Source organism: Misgurnus anguillicaudatus, chromosome 7 (assembly GCF_027580225.2).
Source record: "Misgurnus anguillicaudatus chromosome 7, ASM2758022v2, whole genome shotgun sequence".
Taxonomy (NCBI): domain Eukaryota; kingdom Metazoa; phylum Chordata; class Actinopteri; order Cypriniformes; family Cobitidae; genus Misgurnus; species Misgurnus anguillicaudatus.
In genome coordinates, this window is record NC_073343.2 from 20,731,306 (window position 1) to 20,752,184 (window position 20,879).

Genomic DNA, 20,879 nt, shown 5'->3' on the forward strand with positions numbered 1-20,879 from the left:
CCATCTTCCTGCTCTTTCCTCCTACGCACAGGGAATTTTTACGTGATGGGGGTTCACTGATCCCTATGAGTAAAAAAAATATGGCGCTTCTCCTCTTATCCAAAGAAGGCTTGGGACATAATCTTGTATAAATTTGTTAAAAATGTGCAATTAAAAGAAATCTACCTATGCAAACAAATTAGTTCAATTATTATTTAAATTATTAAGCCAATCATTTAAATTATTATTGTTATTGCTCTGCAAATATAATTTAAATACAGCCTTGAATTGATGATAATAATAATAACATTAATAATAATAATAATAAACAATAAATATGAAACCTACAATACTTTTTGCATGTTTTTATAACAACAAACTATAAGTTATACAGAACCTTTAAGCTTAACTTCAAAATACGTTAATACAAATTTTTATACAATCACTTTTCCCATCTTGGACTTGCAATAAACATCAGCAAAGTTCTGTCTGTGCCTTATATTAAATCAAATTTTCTTTAGTCTTGTGTAGTTTAAATAATTCCTTTAAATGTATACATTCAATAATAATAAGTTTCTATAAATCAACTCTTCTGAATCATCAAAGTCTGTTCCATGCCTTTCATTTTAGATGTATGCAATTTAAATTAATGAAAAATAATACTGTACGTGACCACAAAACTGAATAAATAAGCTTTCTATTGATATGTGGTTTGTGCATGACAATATTTGGCCAAGATACAACTATTTGAAAATCTGGAATCTAATGGCGCAAAACATATTCTTAATAAAAATATACAAATATATCTTATGATAAATCATTTTTGATATATTTATGGTAGGAAATTTACAAAAAATATTAAAAGATCTTTACTTAATATCCTTATGAATTTTGGTAGAAAACATTTATAATGTTGACCCATATAATGTTTTTTTTCATTATTATTATTGCTATACGAATATGACTATGCTACTTATGGTCCAGGATCACATATACTAACTATTATAAGCATGAGTGAACTCATTATTATAGAAAACTGTAAACTGTATTGCACAATTTACACAAAACAAATAATGTGCACACTTTTGAATTTACCATTTGTTAATTACAGATTGTGCCTTCTCAGTCAGTAAATTAAATTTTTCTCAGAGACAGTAAATTTCTTGCTGCATCATCTCAGGCTCTTCTTTGTGTTTCTGCCAGACAGTGATTCAGAAATCGTAATGGCCAGGCAATGAGCCTGTGTAATGTTCTGCCCTGGAAAAAGTTTTGTATAAATAATTAACACCTACTATAAAAATATTTTATAGTTCAGCAAGACACTCAGAAACTGCTGGAAATATGGAAAATAAAATAAATAGAAATTACATTTTCGCAGCCCTCATGAGGGTCTTCAAAGATTTTGTGTTTTGTGTAAACGTCTGCTCCTGTGAATCACTACACACGTTTGATAAAAGTCCAAAAAGCAATGCAGCAGTTATATTACAATTGGGTTACTTCTGTTGCTTACAAACCCCATCCCTAGAAGGGCAGCTGCTTGTAAAGCCACGCCTTCAGGGTAGCATGCAAACCAGCGACCCTCACACCTACGGAATCCCCCTCCCCAAAACAGGAGACGCTTTCTGGCCCAATCTGCTGGATTCTCCAAATCTAACTCATTAGCATAGCAGTTTCAATTGTGAGCTTGTTTGGTGGAGGTGGGAACAAGTGTATTGTCCAGTTTTCTGGTTGGTGTCTGAATGAATAGAAAAGCAAATACGAATCTTCTCCTAGAGATGTTTAGCACCATATCCGATTAGTGTTCAGTGTTAGTTGTGCTTAGATTAACAGCAGAAGAAAGCCGTGAAGGACCTTGACAAGAAAGAAGCTCCGCATTGATCTTTCGGGCCATGAAAACCAAGCACACCTTCAGAGGAACGCAGCCTTCAATGCTGGTAGGGTTTAAAGTCACAATTTATCATGGCTTATTGTTTTGGAGTATGTTTTAGAAAAGTTTTTTGAAAACTGATAATCAAACATTATGCTACACACTAAAAATGTTTGGGTTGTTTCAGCCCATGGTTGGGTCAAATACGGACAAGCCTAACCATTGTGTTGAAATTAACCTATAGGAAATTCACTAAAATCTGAATTTTGTTTGTATGTAGAGATTAAAATGTAGTCATTTTTTGTTCTTTAAAATTTTTTAAAAACTGCACAACGATTAACAAAAAAGTAAACTTTCATGTGTTTATCACCTTTATTGAGATGCAGAATAAATAGCTTACACTAAACAAAATGATGTCTTATTGTATTCACATTTTTGTTTACTAAAAATATATATATTAAAAGTTTACCAAAACTTCACATAAATTTCTTGGTTTACACGACATGTGCAGAAAAATCCAGATGGAACAGCTATACAGGCAAGAATAGAGGGTTTATCAGAAAAAGTAAGACTGCATTTAAAACAGGCGTGTTGTGTATAAAAGAATAATGAGTTTTGGAGAAATCACAGAGTGACGTTTGATTAATCGTCGTGTGCAGGGGTCACCAAACCCCCACGCAACACCAAAGCGAACGCAAACAAAATGGGCTGTGAACCCATCCCAACATGGCGCTACGTGGGCGTGCAAGGCATACAGGGCATAAGAGGGGCACAGAGGGAGGGGCTTTTGGGATGAGGGGATATCAAACAACTCGCAGAAATCATTTCCCATCTGCTAGAATATTTTGGGTTTATTCAACCAAATGGTTGGGTTTGTTCATATTTGACCCAACCATGAGCTGAAATAACTTTTTTGGGAATCTTTTATATAAATTAAGGGCAATTTCAGCTTTATAGATGTGACATTTTCAGTCAAAAAATAAAATGTTATTTATCAGAGAATGTTTATATTATCATTAAATTGTTTTCATAAACCAATGATAGAGTCCAAACATTAGAAAAATATCAGTCTGTGCATGTGTTTTCTGTTATACACGGGTTATTGATGTCACAAAAAAACAGGAAAAGGACGTTTTTGGGGGACCACACACACTTCTGTGAATAAAAATGCACAAACCAGATCTAATAATACTCAACAAATGCAGAAGGGACAGATCTTCAAAGAACAACATTTTTTTATTATTTTCATGCGTGCATTTATGAGAAAAACTATGGATGTGACAATTCTGAAAAATAATTTTAAAAATGTTTAAAAAAAACTTTAAAGGGATAGTTCACTTTAAAATGAAAACTCTGTCATCATTTTCTCATCCTCATGTTGTTCTAAACCTGTGTGAATTTCTTTTTTCTGATGAACACAAAAGAAGATATTTTGAGAAATGATGGTAAACACACAGCAGATGACCATTGACTCCCATAGTAGGAATAAAACAATATGATGGAATTTAATGGGTACCGTCAACTGTGTGCTTAACATCATTTCTCAAAATATTGTCTTCATCATTTATCACAATACTTCCAAAATATTTTTGTCCTACTATGGAAGTCAATGGTCACTATCTGCTGTGTGTTTACCATCATTTCTCAAAATATCTTCTTTTGTATTCATCAGAAAAAATAAATTCATACAGGTTTAGAACAACATGAGGATGAGTAAATGATGACAGAATTTTCATTTTAAAGTGAACTATCCATTTAAACCACCAAACATTGTCATCTGAGATATTAGTATATTAGTAAAAATTTAAATTTTTTGTTCAACAACATTATTATTCATTTCAGGATATGCATTATAATTCACTCTCAGGTAATTTTAAAATTTTTATAATGTCTCTGCTAACTGGCTGTCTAAGTTATGCAAGAATTCTGTCTTCCAAAGCTACAATTAACTTTTCCTGGTGACTAGCAACGCTGACACAATCGCAAGACATTTTTGTGCCTGTAGGCGTAAGACAAAGGACGTGAACATTTGCACTGCCCCCAATGATTTTGAGAATGAATAGATGTTTGGCTTTCAATAAGAAACAAGACACAACACCTTAACTCATACATCATAATAATGTGCTTCGGTAATGCCAAATTCACTGTTGTTATTGAACTAGAAGGCAAGAGATTTTACACTGGTACTTAATCTGATAATCTGAACGACAGGCTGCTGGTAAGAGTCTAAAGGCTTCACGATGATGAAGAATTGATGTGCTGACATTTTTCAGATCAGGGACATTATCAGAGCTGTCAGATCTGAGGTTACAGGAAAGGAAATAACATGACAGGTTTATTACTGGATATATAAATGATGATTAGTCGGACACCTGCTGACAGTATGATTAGTTTTAGTAGTTTGTTACTCTTATTGGAATTAAAACCTATCTACACATAGTTAAATAAAACCCTGGTGTTGCTTACTCAACTCCAAAGAGCTTTTTTTGATGAAAAAAAAATGGCCAAGAGATATTCAAGCAAAAATTAAAGAAATAATTTAATGAATGAATACTTTCGGTTGTATTAATGAATCTATTATTGTTGTTTTACTGTAATTTTCTTTAAGTGATAAAGTATCCATAGTTGTGAACTATTCAATTCAATGTTAAGCATTCTGCTAAAAACAACACAAGCCATTGGTTTAATTCCCAGGAAACACACAGGTTAGTAAACCTATACTGTGCCATAAATGCACTTTAAGTTTCTTTAAATGCATCTGCCAAATGCAAAATGACTCTGTACCAAGAGCATGCACAGTGTCATACTGTACAAACTGAACAATCGAACGGCTTTTATATGAGATCAAACTTGAGAGTACAATTTGTATAAACTGTAATGTGGGATGCACAGAAGCTCAGTCAGCATGCAGTGCCTGTGCAAGTGGGCGAGTGTGAATGGGAATGGAGAAAAGGGAAGCAGGCTGGGGGTGTCGGTACAGAAGTACGAGGGCAGATGCATATCTATTCAAAGAGGCTCCACTTTCACTAGGACTCCGTGGAGAAGGGCTGTTCCACGGTGTGGGTGGATATGAATTAGGCTTCGCATGCACATACAGCAAATGCTCTGTTGCTCATGCGGCCGTAGATGAAAATAGATCATGGTGTTAGAAAAACAAGAAGTGACGGAGGAGATGATGAAGAGATGAGGATGGAGTTAGTGTCAATCCTACTAAAAACATATGGGAATAAGACCTTATATATTTATATTATATATATTTATATATGTTATATATATATATATATATATATATATATATATATATATATATATATATATATATATATATATATATATATATATATATATATATGGGTGTTTACAATAATGCATATAAGAATAGGCTACGTTATCCGACTTGACCAATTCGTCAAAATTAATTTAAATTTAGTTTAACCGCAATAGTGTTAGTCTGTTAAAAGAGGTAAATAAAGCTTTGTATATTAACAAATATATTTCCTTAACACTCTTCAATATAGAGTAACTTTCCAACATATTCAAATTTCACTTTCCTAAATTGACTTTTATTGCGGTCCCTCTGTGGGATGTGCGCTCTGGGTGGATGCTTATTTTCCGTGTGGGGTTTCCCGGATGAGTTCCATATATGTCAAATAGGGCGTGTTCGAGACTACCGGATGACATCCATATATAGGTTGCGAGCAAACCGGAATTCCTGATAATAGTTCATAGAGCATACACCAAAGAAGTTAACAAATAATTATTACCGCCCTGAAATCTGATAAGTTCTGCATGTCAGTCATATTTCTAAAATTGACGAGTTATGTCAACTCAGAACTCTCTTTCAAATGTGTTTTTATGGACTACCCCGTGTCGTCATACGGCCACGAGCCAAAAAAAAAACAGCCCAACCCGATATTTTTAACAGTTCTGTCCTTGTATGGTCAGTGACGTCACGGGGCATTGACGGGCTCCTCTTAAATGCATATTACGACATAAAGTTTCACTTATTGGCCGGCAGACATATGAAGGGAGCTGATGGCTCGCATATTAGATCTGACAGACCGGTGCGCGCGTTTAAGATGATCACGCAGGTGAACTAAAGCGCGGAAACGCATTTGTACAGCATCAAAACATCTCTGTGAACAATTTAAGAAAACTCAGCCTGGTCGTTTCCGACAGACAATATGACAGCAACAGCTAACACTGGGGATAAAATCACGACGTCGCTGAATGATTTCATGCGCTCTCTGCCATTAAACGTCTATGGTCTGGATGAGGTCCCCACATCACTGTCTACAGGTTTCTCTGATGTACAGGGGGTCTGTGAACCGTTTAGTGAAGCGTCCGGAGGTAAGAAATTAGAATAAATGCCTGACATAAGAAAAGTAGGATAGTTGTCACACAGGCTCAATTGGTTAGACATTTAGTTCAAAAACTAGTTTTGTAAATTTTATCCTTCACACTAAAATTATATCCTTATTATATTTAAACTTTGTTGCATTAGAAGGTTCAATTGTAAAATGAAGGTATTTGAACGTAAAGAATAAATTTTGTTCGCTTTATTTTTTCTATCACATGTTAAAATGTTATACATTAATTGTAATAGGCTATGGAATGGTTTGATACTCTTTTGTGATGTTTTGTCACTTTTCAATGTATTAATAGTTGATGACGTCTTATCCAAAGCGACTTGCATTCATACATTTTATCAGGAGCCTATGCGTTCCATGGGAATCAAACACTGCTTCATATTTCTTTTACATATAATATTTTGCTGAAAATAAATCACATAAAAAACTATTGAATGGTAGGCTCTCATTGTAATAACCTATTCTGTATAAAACATCAGTTTGTTAAACGTTTGTTAAAAATCAACTTCATTAAATAACGATGGAGATGTTCACTAGATTTTTGTTGCAGAGACTTATAAAAACTTTTATATAAAAAGTTAAAACACAACCTGATGATTATTCATCACTTGAGTAGTGGATGTTACACCTATAGTCTGAATGATCTCAGTATTAAAATACAAACGCTTTATTGATCTATTCGCGCACACTGTATTCCGTCCATTACGGCGTAACGCAGTGAGATGAACAGAAACAAAGTATAAACGTCTGCTCTTCTTTTCTTTTATCAGGTGGCTTGAGCACCGACAGTTTCGGCGTTGAGAAACAGAGCCTTGACCTTGCAGAGTCAAGCAGGTTCTCCCCGCACAGCGCGCCTGTCGCCTACACAGGAAAAATTTCCATCGACGCGCACGGAAGTTGGAATCAAGAGGGAATAATCAACTTTGTCAGTGCAGGAGTGCAAGACAGACCATCTTCCTCCGGATCATTCTCCACGAGCTCTCCTGTTCCAACAGACCTTACGTCAGGCTGCTCCAAAACAAGCCAAACCCTTGCCAACATGGAGCACATGTACACATCTCCACCCCCTTACACCTGTAGCGCCGATGGGTACCAAGACCCTTCGGCCTATCTGTCGACCACCGCGTGCCCCTTAACATACGCCACCCCGTCCTACTCGACTCCAAAGTCAACTATAGATGGGAGTCACGGGACGCTGTTTTCTATCATTCCCGAATATGGGGGGTTTTATCAAGCCAGTAACAGTCAAAGGGACATGGCTATGTTTCAGGACATCAAGCCATTTTCATGCTCTTTGGAATCTATTCGAGTCCCCCCACCTCTGACTCCATTGAACACAATAAGAAATTTTACACTGGCGTGTCCGGTAGACGGGTCAAGGCCACCGATAGACGCCAATCCCCAGAACATCCCACTCAGGCCGATAATGCGGCCGCGGAAATACCCAAACCGACCGTGCAAAACCCCCGTCCACGAGCGCCCGTATCCCTGTCCGGCTGAGGGATGCGACCGGAGATTCTCTCGCTCGGATGAGCTCACGCGACACGTTCGCATCCACACCGGACACAAACCGTTTCAGTGCCGCATCTGCATGCGCAGCTTCAGTCGGAGCGACCACCTCACGACTCACATCCGCACGCACACGGGCGAAAAGCCCTTCTCCTGTGATTTCTGCGGGAGGAAGTTCGCGAGGAGCGACGAACGGAGGCGGCACACAAAAATCCATCAGAGACAGAAAGATAAGAAGGGGTCGAATCCCCCACACAACTCAAACGCGGATGGGACGGCGATGTGAACTGCTGAATCGTTACGTGGTTCAAACTCTCGCTCTTTTGTTTTGTTTGAAGGCAGCTTATGACTTTTTAAATGTTGAATGTATTTTGTTGTAGTATGCAGAAGAATAGAAACGTCCGTTAAGCTAAACATTGGTAAAGCATAGTTTTCTAAGTTTTTGCAAGCAATTGTGCCATCACACCTACTTGTAATGATGCATAATTGGAGGTACTACAGTGAGGTATCCAAGTTGTTTACATAGCTCCATGAGTTCTCTTTTTATTGATATCATCGCCGTTTATGTGTCTGAATAAAGCAATTCTAATCATGTGGTGCGTTTATTTGGAAAAATGAGCATACATCAAAACATCATAACGGAAGTACACCACCAGAGGTCCTCGTTTGACAAACAATTGCGCGCATTAGAACATGCTTCATAGCAGATCTCAAAGCTCCCCACTGTCCACAAAAATATTTAAAGGTTTCCCACTAACAATCCCTCACCAATTTGCCTTTTAAATGATTAAGTTAATCGTAATGCCCCCAAATGGACCCCAACTTCTTGGTTGAGAAATACTGTTCAAGGGAATCTAAGGATGCCACACTTTTGTTATACGCATTGTCTATTTTACAAACCAGACTCATAATGAAAAACACAAGTCATTGTCTTAGGTTTTATTATGCATTCTGCATAACAGAATGCAGTTATTAAATGTAACATTTTGCATATTTTAAAGTTTTAAAAGCAGTAAGTGCTCAAGTAAATATTTCATTTTAATAATTCTTAGAAGTGTTAAGGGAATTATCCAATGGTGTATACGGTACCTATTTAAATACAAATCACAGCCTATTCAAATTACACCAGTGAACCGGACAAAAGTAATCCCTCAACAAGATCAGTGGTTGTAAAAGTCTGTCAATGACAGCAGCTAAGCACAGGTGCAACTGTGCAAAAGTGTTGTACGACAGGTCAAGATGCATTTCAAATACAACACACTCCACTTAATGAAGGCCTGTCCGTACGGCAAAGATAAGAACATGAAATGTCTTTAATCATCACGTGCTTATAATCAGTTTCTTCAGAGGGACACTTTAGGCCCTGGGTAAGGTTCACCACCACACCAGAATTCACTAGGCTGTGGTATTTCCATAAGCCATAAGTCACCCTGTTCCTGTGCTTGGTTGTTTTTATCAGCAGCTTCAGAATGGGCATGTAAGATTTTATAGTAGTGGCAGTCTCTCCCATCATCTGGGTCATACGGCGGTGCCAATATGTCAATGAATGCGGTTGGTCCGTCCACAGCGTCTATTTGATGGATATTGTCCGTCTGAGGTGACAGCACACACGGGGCGCTTTCTTCCGTGTATTCCCCCACTGATTTCAGCACTGTGGGTCGCAGGGAGCTTCTCTGTAAGGGCATTAACGGAGGGTTGAACTGCACACCACTGTCACCGTCTCTGGGTTTATCCAACCTGTCGAAACAGCTAATTCGGACCTTTCCGTAGATCACTTTAAGCATGCCATACATTCCTGGATGATCGTGCAGAGGTATAGAAGCGCCTGTTTTTAACAAAAACACGCCCATGCTGAACGAGTCGGTCTCGTAGACGTGCATGTACGTGACTGGAGGCGCGACGCGCGAGGTACTCGGGGCGCTTTCGATGCTGCGTGGAACGATCCTCAAATCAGCCGCTCTTACCTCCGCCATGAGGCTTTTCAGCTTGCTTTGATTTTCCAAAAACTTTTTATTGTGCTCTCCCAATACGGATGGGTTGCGGAAGGTCGTCAGCGCCTGTCTGGCGATTTTCTGGACAGTGGAAGTCATGTTGTCTCGTGGCATCATGTCCCGCGTCCTCGCGACTTCAAAATTCACGCTCTCCTCTTCTCTGCTATATCAAATGCAGATATGAATACTAAAAAAGTATTCATTTATCATTTGGGACATCAAAATCAAAACCACTTCTGAAACAACAGCGAAGCCTTAAGGAATAACGCTACATGTCCATTACGATCATGTCATTCGCGCCCATTATACAGGCATCAGCTTCACACGTACGCAATGTCAACACGACTATGCGTCACTCGGAGCATTGTGGGAAACGTAGTTTTTACACAGTGATAAGTCAACGGTTTTTTTAAAAACAAGACGCTTGATGATTGATGCTTTTATATTTTGGCGTTAACTAAAGTCGTTGTATGTAACTGAATATGCATTCGCAAGGATTTTATGTGGACATAGTGAAAGAAAAAAAGAACACTTAAACTGACTGACTACAACTCCCACACGCGCTTGCAGGGGCACTAGCCCTTCGGTCTTTCGCCATCACTCGTGATCTGGGTCAAAGCAGTGCGGGCTGCGTATACAGACAATGAAAATCCTAACTTTAAATCCTGGTGCTGTAATAACTTTGCAATGCATTCCTATTATTAAAGTTCACATTGCCTGTTTGGGGCTTGCAGTGACGCAAAACTTACTTGAAAGCAAACAAAATATTAAAACCAACAGTATTTATTTCACCAAAATATTTCTGAAAAATAAAATTTTCAGCTAATACAGACAAAATATTTCAAAATTACGACAAAATGTATTTGCATACTTTTTTTTCCGGCAATCATTGATTGAAACTTTAAATTTAAACTTAAAATTAACTGTTAACAACTTTTGTTTAAAAGTAGCAAGTTGCAAAAATTACACGGGGGGGCAGGCCCCGCATCTGAGAGTTTTCTGTGTACACATATCACTACAACCAGGGTTGGGCAAAGATACATCAAAATGTATTTTAAAATAAAATACCAATTACTTTAGTTTTAAGTTTATCAAAATAAACTACAAAATACAGCAGCCACATGATGTATCCAAATAAACTACTGTATTATTGTATTTTAAAAATACTGCTTTGCATTAGCAACACTTACAAATACCACATTCATAATAAACAATTGTTGGCACCTGTATTCACAGCAACTAGTCTCTAACTAATTAATCATCATTTCATAAATATAATAATATATTGTGTGTAAAGGCAGTCATTATGGTATGTAAACCAAAATATCAAGATCCTACTAGGGGTACAATACTCAGCAATCAATTATTTATTTATCAAATCATTGGATTTTAGCATGTTTAGATTTTAAATGTAGCCAGAAATTTTATTAGAATTTCATTGCATTTCTATGATGTCATCGTCACCCTATCAAACCCAAATTACAAAATACTATTTGTATTTTGTATTTGAAATGTAACAAAAATACTGCCCATCCCTGCCTACAAGTACAATTTTGGCTGTTTTATTGGAGTCCCCTTCAAAAATTGCTCTGTCCCCCCTACTGTTAGATGAAAGAACTAGTGAATTTAGTTTTAAAGTATCCCTGTAGTCATAAGTTGTATAATTTAAAACACACCTTTAACCCTTATAAGTCCCTTGGGGTCAATCTTACCCCAAGCCACTTTTCTTTAGTTAAAAACATGGTTCCCTTCATCTCCGTAGAATACTATCTGTCAAACTTCATATAAAAACTGGTCTTGATTCGGTCGTTCTAAAGATGTGTAAAAATGTACCAAAAGAGGCCCTTTGGGAGTAAAAATTACCCCAATTGAACATGAATGGGAAATGCAAAGAAATATTTTTTTTATTTTTATTTGTCAAAATAAAATCAATGCATCTAGAATAAATCTGAAAATCTCAACACAGAAAAGTAGGCCTGGTACTAGAGCACAAATGCAATATAGAAAAGACATGCTCAATCTCACACTCACACACACACACACACACACACACACACACACACACACACACACACACACACACACACACACACACACACACACACACACACACTAACTAACTAACTAACTAACTAACTAACTAACATTCAGTCAAATTTCTGTCATTTTGTAAAAACTACAAAAAATTCTACTATTTGAAAAAATAATATTTATTTTTAATGTCCTTTCTAATGTTTATATACACATAAATTCACTTTTGTATCACTAAAGTAGTGATTTGAGCAGTTGGGCACATCCAGTGAAATGAATGGGTCTCTATGGGCACCTGCTGGTCGAAATGATTTATTTTCTAAACTGTAATTCTTTTATGTTTTTTTCTAAGCACCAGATGTCCGAATTCAACACATAACACCTAGACCAATATCTAAAACAATGTAAATCAAATCAAGATCATCATTTATGTGAATTTTTTTTACAAAAAAATTATATTTTACACAGCATTAATTTATAGATGTAAAGTAAACAAAAAACTGATATATTACTTGTATCATTAATAATGTTTATCATTAATAATATTTTTTCTAATTACTCTTTTAATTCCTGGGGTCATTTTTACCCCCACGGAACTCTAATGTGTACAGGAAAATAGGGGCTTATGAGGGTTATGCATCATGATAGGATTTATAAAAGTTTTACCTGTCACAGTGATTTCTTCATGTTTTAAAACAGCTTGAATGTAACTATACACCCTTGCCTCATTTGGTATATGCAGAACTATGAATATGCGAATTAGTCCCTGCCCCTCCACTCAATCGCACAGCTCGTACCATAGATATGAATATGCGATTTAGTCCTCGCCTCCACTCTTTCGCACCACCTCGCACCATAGATATATATGTAAATAGATGCTTCATTCGGCAGTTTCAGACAAATAACTGCTAAGTTCGGTTTCACACAAAGCATATGTGAACTGCGCGTTTGCAGCACTATCATCAGCATTGATGTTAACAGGTTACATCACTCACTCTGCATGTGTGAGCCAGTGGCAAGGCCAAAAATTTTAAACTGAGTGGACCTCAGTGAAATTAAATACGAAAACTTTAAATACGTCACGTGTCTCTCCTTGATATTTACGGTATCTGTGTGAATGCACACACATATTGCGGCAAATCATTGGCAGTGTGATTGAACCACAAATCAAACTATCCCGGACAAATCTCGTATGCATTTCCCGTGTATTTTCTATAATGTCTGTGTGAAAAGCCCTATACTGTCCGCAGCACGCTCTTTTGAGACTCCGCCCACCTCTGGAAAGCGAGCTGCGAGTATCATCTCATTGGGATTTAAAGGGATAAAAACACAAAACTGTGTATTTTTGCTCACACGCATAAAGTGCCTATTTTGACATGGTGTATTTTAAGCTAAAGCTTCACATAAGCACTCTGGGGACACCAGATACTTATTTTACAACTTGTAAACAGGGGCTTGGAATGTCCCCTTTAAAAGTTACAGAAGGGATTTTTCTTTTGTCTTCTGTCATAATAGCCCTTTTAACACGGACATTATGTAAAATACATGGAAAATGCATCCGGGATTTGTCTGGGATCGTTTGATTTTTGGTTCACTCACACTGCCAATGATTTTCCGGAATCTGTCTGTGTTCACACGCATATACCGTAAAGATCCCCTTAAGATATGTGACGTATTAAAAGTCTTGCACTTGGTAGGCATTTTTCCACAGCGTCTGAAGTTTGCTTATTATCCGTTATTTCTCTCTCCAGAAACCACTCACGAGCATTTTTGTTTATGATAAGACTATAAAGGAGCGTGTGATGGACCGTTCTGGTATGCTTGTGCATGATCTCCCTGCTGAAAAAAACAATAAAACCATTACAGAAAATTCTAATGGTTTCCATTAAAATACCAATAGGAACCATTAGCTTGTACCATTAAAACCACTACACTGTAGTGTGTTTTGGGCCATATTCCATTGGAACCAATACATATTCCATTAGAACCAATACATACCATTAGAGACCAACAAAAACCAATACACTGTAGTGTGTTTTGGGCCATATTCTATTAGAACCAATAACATTCCCAATAAAACCATTAGAATTTTCTGTAAGAATAGTGACGAGCTCCCTGATCTCTTCGTTATTCCATTTTATAGACATTTCTCATTGTGAATGTTAATCTGCATGTAAATCCTTCATTTTAAAGAGCTGAACCATAACCTCATTGTTTCAATGACACGTGCATCCTCACTACGGCTGCGGCACGCCCCTTACAGCTTTGTTTCTGCGTCTTGTACACAGGGCTTTCCAGGAATGTTACTAGGTCCTCTTTCCAATTTTACGAGTATTTTAGAAGAGTCAAGTTTTAAATAGAAAAAATATTGAAACTCTTTAGTTATTTTTTTGTGCAATGCTAATGGTCTAATCAGATTCAATGGATTATGCTAAGCTATGCTAAAAGTGGTAGCACCAGACCCGGAGATCAGCTGAATGGATTCCAAAACTGTAAAAATCCAATGTTTAACTCTAGGGGAGCTGAAAAATTAGTATATTTAAAAAAGTGGAATGTCCCTTTAAGACATAACTGACTGTTTTTATGAGAATACTTGCCAAGACTGTGGTATCTCGAGATAATTTTGTGTGTATGTGTCCTGTCAAGTGCAGGGAGATTTGATGTTTGCATGCTTTTTGAAACATGTGTCTCTGTGTGTGCGCTTATAAGTAGGGATGCACCGTTAGGATTTTTCTGGGCCGATGCCGATTTAAACAGACAACTTCTGGCCGATACCGATATTAAACACTTGTATACAATACTATACAGTTGGTCTATTAGCTAGTTTATTTCTGCATCAAATTATTTTTACTGAACATGGATTGGATCTCATTAACATTCAACTGACCAACATAATAAGAGAGGCACAAATTAAGCTAAAACAAATATAATAAGACAACATGACAATCTTCAAAGGTGGTTTGCTATTCAGCATTTCTTTTATTAACAACATTAACTCATTTTTTTTTTACATATAATGGATTTCTTTAATAAACATAAATAATGCCAGTGCTATTGCAACTTCAAAAAAAGTTGGACTTCTTTTCCCCCACTAAAGTGCAGTCTGTTTCTTTTATTGTCCAAGATATTTGAGCCAGCTCAACAAAGGTTTTCTGTCGGTGCTTAAGTATAGTGCACACCAGAACATTAAATAATTTTAATTGAACAACAGACATGCAACTCATTGCCTTTATGTGGTTAATTAATAAACAATCGGTATCAGCCTTTCTCGTGTCATTACCGATATGCCGATGGTTTCAAATTCATCAAATATCGGCCGATAAATATCGGCGGCCGATACATCGGTGCATCACTACTTATAAGTGTCCATTTGAGTATGTGTGTGCGTCTCTGTGCATCGAAAGCACTTAGGTGTGCATTATTTTCCAATAATTCAACAACCCATCATCAATTACTCCTTACATATTATTATGCCATTATGTCTTTTAAACATCAAATAAGCAAGCCTACAAAGGGTGAGTTTTGTTGTGGATCAGGTAATGTTTCACAAATCAGATTTAAAATCATCTTTTGCACAGAAATCCTTGAATCGACTGATTACTATAGCAACCGTTGATGACAAACCAGTAATTTCATTAGCACTGAGATGCTGGCTGTTGCTTAACTGATCATGACTCATAAACACGTTTACATGACATTGCTTTAAAGTACATATTTATAGAAAAATAGACATGTGGACAGTTTAGTCATCTGTGGTCATGTAGTTATTCCAGTACATGTCGTCTTATTCATTGGCACACACATACAGTAACAACAGATCATCTATAAACAGATAAAAGCCATGTAACAGGATGCAACACCACCGCCTACAACAGTCCTATGAGGTTGTAAGACACACACACACAGTATGACTGTGAAAAAACACTTGTGGTTGACATCATAAGGACGCTCTATGTCATCTAAATTCACACCAAACATTAATAAACGCACTGATTCAAATGTGCCTTCTAATTATATTGATCTGTCTTATTCACTCACCATCTCATTCATTGAACTTTCTTCAGAGTAACTCGAACAACCAGAGAAGATTGGATTACTCTGCCACTTATTTTGATATTAAATCTAAACCTTTATTGTGCTACATTTTGTTTGTTTTTCGTTTCACGTTTACATTTTAAATCCGCTTCTCAATTTCTTTAATAACTAAATACATATACAGACCTAAAGGATTATTAGGAACACCTGTTTTATTTCTCATTAATGCAATTATCTAATCAACCAATCACATGGCAGTTGCTTCAATGCATTTATGGCGCTTTTCCATTGCATAGTACCCCACGGTTTGGTTTAGTTTGGGTCGGGTCAGCTTACTTTTGGGAGCTTTTCCATTGGGATCACTTCGTAGTACCCGATACTTTTTTTCGTACCACCTCGGTTGGGGTTCCAAGCGACCCGAGCTGATACCAAACGTGACGCGTAAACACTGTAGTTCACTGATTGGTCTGAGAGAATCGTCATCGGCGCCGTCATCCTATTATGTAAAATATTAGCTTTAGCTTGCTGCTAGCTTGCGCTGTCTCGAGCAAACATGTTGTCATCTGTGCTCTGTTTTAAGTTTCCAAACACTAGTGGTGGGCAGAGCGAGGCTTCGTGAAACACTGAAACAGTTGAATCAATTGTGCCGTATGTTTCGAGGCTTCGAAACATCAATCCGAAACCGCCTCCACAGTGACATCTAGCGATCGTTTGCATGTCTTTACATGAAGCAGCCTTGACAAGATTTTAGATGAGCGCTGACAAATTGTATGACACATGTTGTTTGATTGATAACAAGCGATAGGATGGGAGAGTGGATAGTGCTCTCGACTCTCATGCGTAGATCTTAGGATCGAACCTGGGAAATGCATGCGCTTCGTCATCATTATAAAATTCTTTTTGTTGTTGTTTTAACATCTGTTTGACAACTACATGAGCTTTTAGGCTCACAATTGTCGATAAATATAGGCTATTCGGGTCTATTTAATTAAAAAAATGGAATAGAGATATACCAAATAAATAATAAGAGATTCATAAAATATATCAAGCCATAATATGCCACATTGTTTACATATAAAGATCTTTATTCAAATATATAAATTGTTCTGTGTTGATAAACTCAACCAGCTTCTTTTACATAAAATTTCTCCAGCCTTTGAAAACATTCTCACACAAGGGACACTTTTGCTGGCATGCATTTTTTTGTAAGTGTTACATACCTATGAGGAAAAATGACTTTTTTCAGTAATTTATAGTATTTGATCTTGCCAAAAACGCATCTATGAGGTATTGTCAGATTTGTTTCCTACCCTGTCAGTTTAAGATTCGACGCAGATTCGACAGGTACGCCACCTTTCGAAATACTTGTGAAATGCACCGCTTGGTGTTTCGAATCACTTCATCACGTGACATGGGTGTTTCGAATCACATTTCGGAGCAGTGTTTCGAAACATTTACGCTTCGAGATCTCGACACAGTGTCGAAACGTCAGTTTCGCGGGAGCCATCCCTACCAAACACCCTTTTAGCGATTAAAAACATCCACAGGTTGTGAATCAGGAACACATAACAGTTTTTTCCAGACTTGCAGTTTGTGGCGGCACATTCGCGACGTGCACGTCAGTATTATTTATGCTTTAATGCAACTTCATTGAGGCTCAGCGGAGCGCCGTCGACAGACGCCACGGGTGTTTGAACAGAAACTGTTATGTGAGACAGAGGTAGTTATAAACGCGAGGTGCAAAGTAAACTTCTATTTGTGGTGGCCAATTTTAATTTTGTGGCGGCACATTCGCGACGTGCACGTCAGTATTATTTATGCTTTAATGCAACTTCATTGAGGCTCAGCGGAGCGCCGTCGACAGACGCCACGGGTGTTTGAACAGAAACTGTCATGTGAGACATACGTAGTTATAAACGCGATGTGCAAAGTAAACATCTATTTGTGGTGGCCAATTTAAATTTTGTGGCGGACTGATAAATAAATAAATGTATGGGAATGTACAAGGATGCTCTCACTTGTATGATGTCACAGCAGTATGCAGCGCAAATGTAACGACACGCCTATAATCCCTCCCACTGCGAAGTGATACTAAACTCAATGGAAAAGCTAACCACGCCAAAGTGAGGTGAGCTGACCCGACCCAAACTAAACTAAACCGTGGGGTACTATGCAATGGAAAAGCGCCATTAGAGGTGTGGTCCTAGTCAAGACAAACTCCTGACTGAGTGTCAGAATGGGAAAGATTTAAGCAATTTTGAGCGTGGCATGGTTGTTGGTGCTAGATGGGCCTGTCTGAGTATTTCACAATCTGCTTAGTTACTGGGATTTTCACGCACAACCATTTCTAGGGTTCACAAAGAATGGTGTGAAAAGGGAAAAACTTTCAGTATGCAGCAGTCCTGTGGGCAAAAATGCCTTGTTGATGCTGGAGGTCAGAGGAGAATGGGCCGACTGATTCAAGCTGATAGAAGAGCAACTTTGACTGAAATAACCACTCGTTACAACCGAGGTATGCAGCAAAGCATTTGTGAAGCCACAACACGCACAACCTTGAGTCGAATGGGCTACAACAGCAGAAGACCCCACCGGGTACCACTCATCTCCACTACAAATAGGAAAAAGGGGCTACAAATTGCACAAGCTCACCAAAATTGGACAGTTGAAGACTGGAAAAATGTTGCCTGGTCTGATGAGTCTCGATTTCTGTTGAGACATTCAAATGGTAGAGTCAGAATTTGGCGTAAACAGAATGAGAACATGGATCCATCATGCCTTGTTACCACTGTGCAGGCCGGTGGCGGTAGTGTAATGGTGTGGGGGATGTTTTCTTGGCACTCTTTAGCCCCCTTGTGCCAGTAGGGCATCGTTTAAATGCCACGGCCTACCTGAGCATTGTTTCTGACCATGTCCATCCCTTTATGACCACCATGTACCCATCCTCTGATGGCTACTTCCAGCTGGATAATGCACCATGTCACAAAGCTCGAATCATTTTAAATTGGTTTCTTGAACATGACAATAAGTTTACTGTACTAAAATGGCCCCCACAGTCACCAGATCTCAACCCAATTGGCATCTTTGGGATGTGGTGGAACGGGAGCTTCGTGCCCTGGATGTGCATCCCACAAATCTCCATCAACTGCAAGATGCTATCCTATCAATTTGGGCCAACATTTCTAAAGAATGCTTTCAGCACCTTGTTGAATCAATGCCACCTATAATTAAAGCAGTTCTGAAGGCGAAAGGGGGTCAAACACAGTATTAGTATGGTGTTCCTAATAATCCTTTAGGTGAGTGTATATACTGTAATATGATGAAATATATGTATCAAATATATGTATTAAAATATTGACTGAGTAAGATTGAAATGAAAGAGAAATCATTGATTGACATAAAAAATGTGATGCTCCTAATATAATTAGATGAGACTATTTACAAACTCTTCTCTTTTTTTACTCTCTTGTCTCAGTTTTAAAAGACATCTTTGTTTAATGTAGCTGAGAGGTCTTTGCTCTTTTGTCATCATAACTCAATACTCTCTGGTTAATGTGTATTTCCTCCTCTTGAAGTTTGTTTTTCCTGACTCTGAGCCAGCTCTCTGAACAGTCTGCCTTTGCGTGTTTGGTCCCAAAGCTTTTGCACACTACAGACCACTGTAGCATTCTTTGAGTGAGAACATCTTTCCTGATGTACAAGGGGAAGTTTTATTTATTTATGAGATAAGTCATACTGTCCCAAACATAACATATGGAAATGTCCCCCCTGAGAGTTATCTCATCATTTTTCAAGTTAAATAAAACATAAATCTTTGACATGGTCAAGAAGTAATGGCACCAATTTAAGCTTTAAAACATCCTGAAAATGTTAAAATCTAAGTTCACATATAAGATATTCAAACACTTTTTATTTAGCACAACCAGTTTCATCCTTTAAAGCAGTGGTTCTCAACTCCAGTCTTCGGCCCCCCACCCAGAGCATTTTAGATGTCTCCAAATATAAAACACGTGATTCAGTTCATCAGCTTGTTAGTGTGTTAATTAAGGAAACGTTTCGAACATTCTGGAAAAAGTCTGATGAGTGGAATCAGGTGTTTCATATCAGGTGATATCTAAAACATTCTGGGAGGGGGGGGGCGAGAACTGGAGTTGAGAACCACTGCTTTAAAGGGATAGTTCACCCAAAAATGAAAATTCTGTCATCATTTACTCACTCTCGTTTTTACAACCCTGTATGAATTTCTTTGTTCTAATAAAGATATTTTAAGGAATGTTTGTAACCAAACAGAGGGGCAACCTTCCGATCTCTCTGATGAAGCCCATGCGAAAGTGATTTAAACTGCAATTCATCAACTGGCCACTAGTTGCTGGCTCCAAAAGGGAGTCAATTCCCATATACCTTCATGTTAAAACGGCCAACTTTACAGTAGAAAATAATATGTTTACAGCTTGGTACAAAAAGTGTTTTTGGTGTATATAGGTAGTTTTGACATGACAACTGTGAAGGGGGAATTTTTTGTAACTCATCCGTTTAAATTATATTAAGCCTTAAAGTTCTGCATAATTAAGTCCGTGGCCACTTGAGTGACAGGTGAACTGCCACTGCTGTCACTAGAATCGAGCTAGGCAGGCTGATTTCAGCAGCCAGCCACCTTAGCTTCACCCACGTCCCACCTCTACCCATTTTCAGATATCCGCGAGCCATGCGTGGTGACGCACGGCCAAGATGGCGACGGCAGGCACCGCCTACTTTAAAGGATTAGTCCATTTTCTTAAAAAAATCCAGATAATTTACTAACCACCATGTCATCTAAAATGTTGATGTCTTTCTTTGTTCAGTCGAGAAGAAGTAATGCTTTTTAAGGAAAACATTTTAGGACTTTTCTAATTTAATGGACTTTAATGGACCCCAACACTTAACAGTTTTAATGCAGTTTAAAATTGCAGCTTCAAAGGACTGTTAACGATCCCAAACGAGGTATAAGGGTCTTATCTAACGAAACGATTGTCGGTGTATGAATGAATGAGTGAGTGAATGGGTGAATGTGAAGCTAACATGTAAAGCGCTTTGGATGGCCATTGGTCTGTCAAAGTGCTG

General features: G+C 37.8%; 2 protein-coding genes across 2 annotated transcripts; one reads left to right on the top strand and one right to left on the bottom strand.

Moving 5' to 3' along the window:
• Window positions 1-5,829: 5,829 nt before the first annotated feature.
• LOC141365332 (early growth response protein 2b-like) lies at window positions 5,830-8,317 on the top strand. Its single transcript, XM_073869560.1, has 2 exons — window positions 5,830-6,196; window positions 6,987-8,317. Exons 1-2 carry the CDS (start codon window positions 6,031-6,033, stop codon window positions 8,009-8,011), a joined length of 1,191 nt encoding a protein of 396 aa, XP_073725661.1. The 5' UTR covers window positions 5,830-6,030; the 3' UTR covers window positions 8,012-8,317.
• A 332-nt stretch (window positions 8,318-8,649) lies between these two features.
• LOC129418216 (2-aminoethanethiol dioxygenase) lies at window positions 8,650-10,052 on the bottom strand. Its single transcript, XM_055173160.2, has one exon. It carries the CDS (start codon window positions 9,831-9,833, stop codon window positions 9,069-9,071), a length of 765 nt encoding a protein of 254 aa, XP_055029135.1. The 5' UTR covers window positions 9,834-10,052; the 3' UTR covers window positions 8,650-9,068.
• Window positions 10,053-20,879: the final 10,827 nt, after the last annotated feature.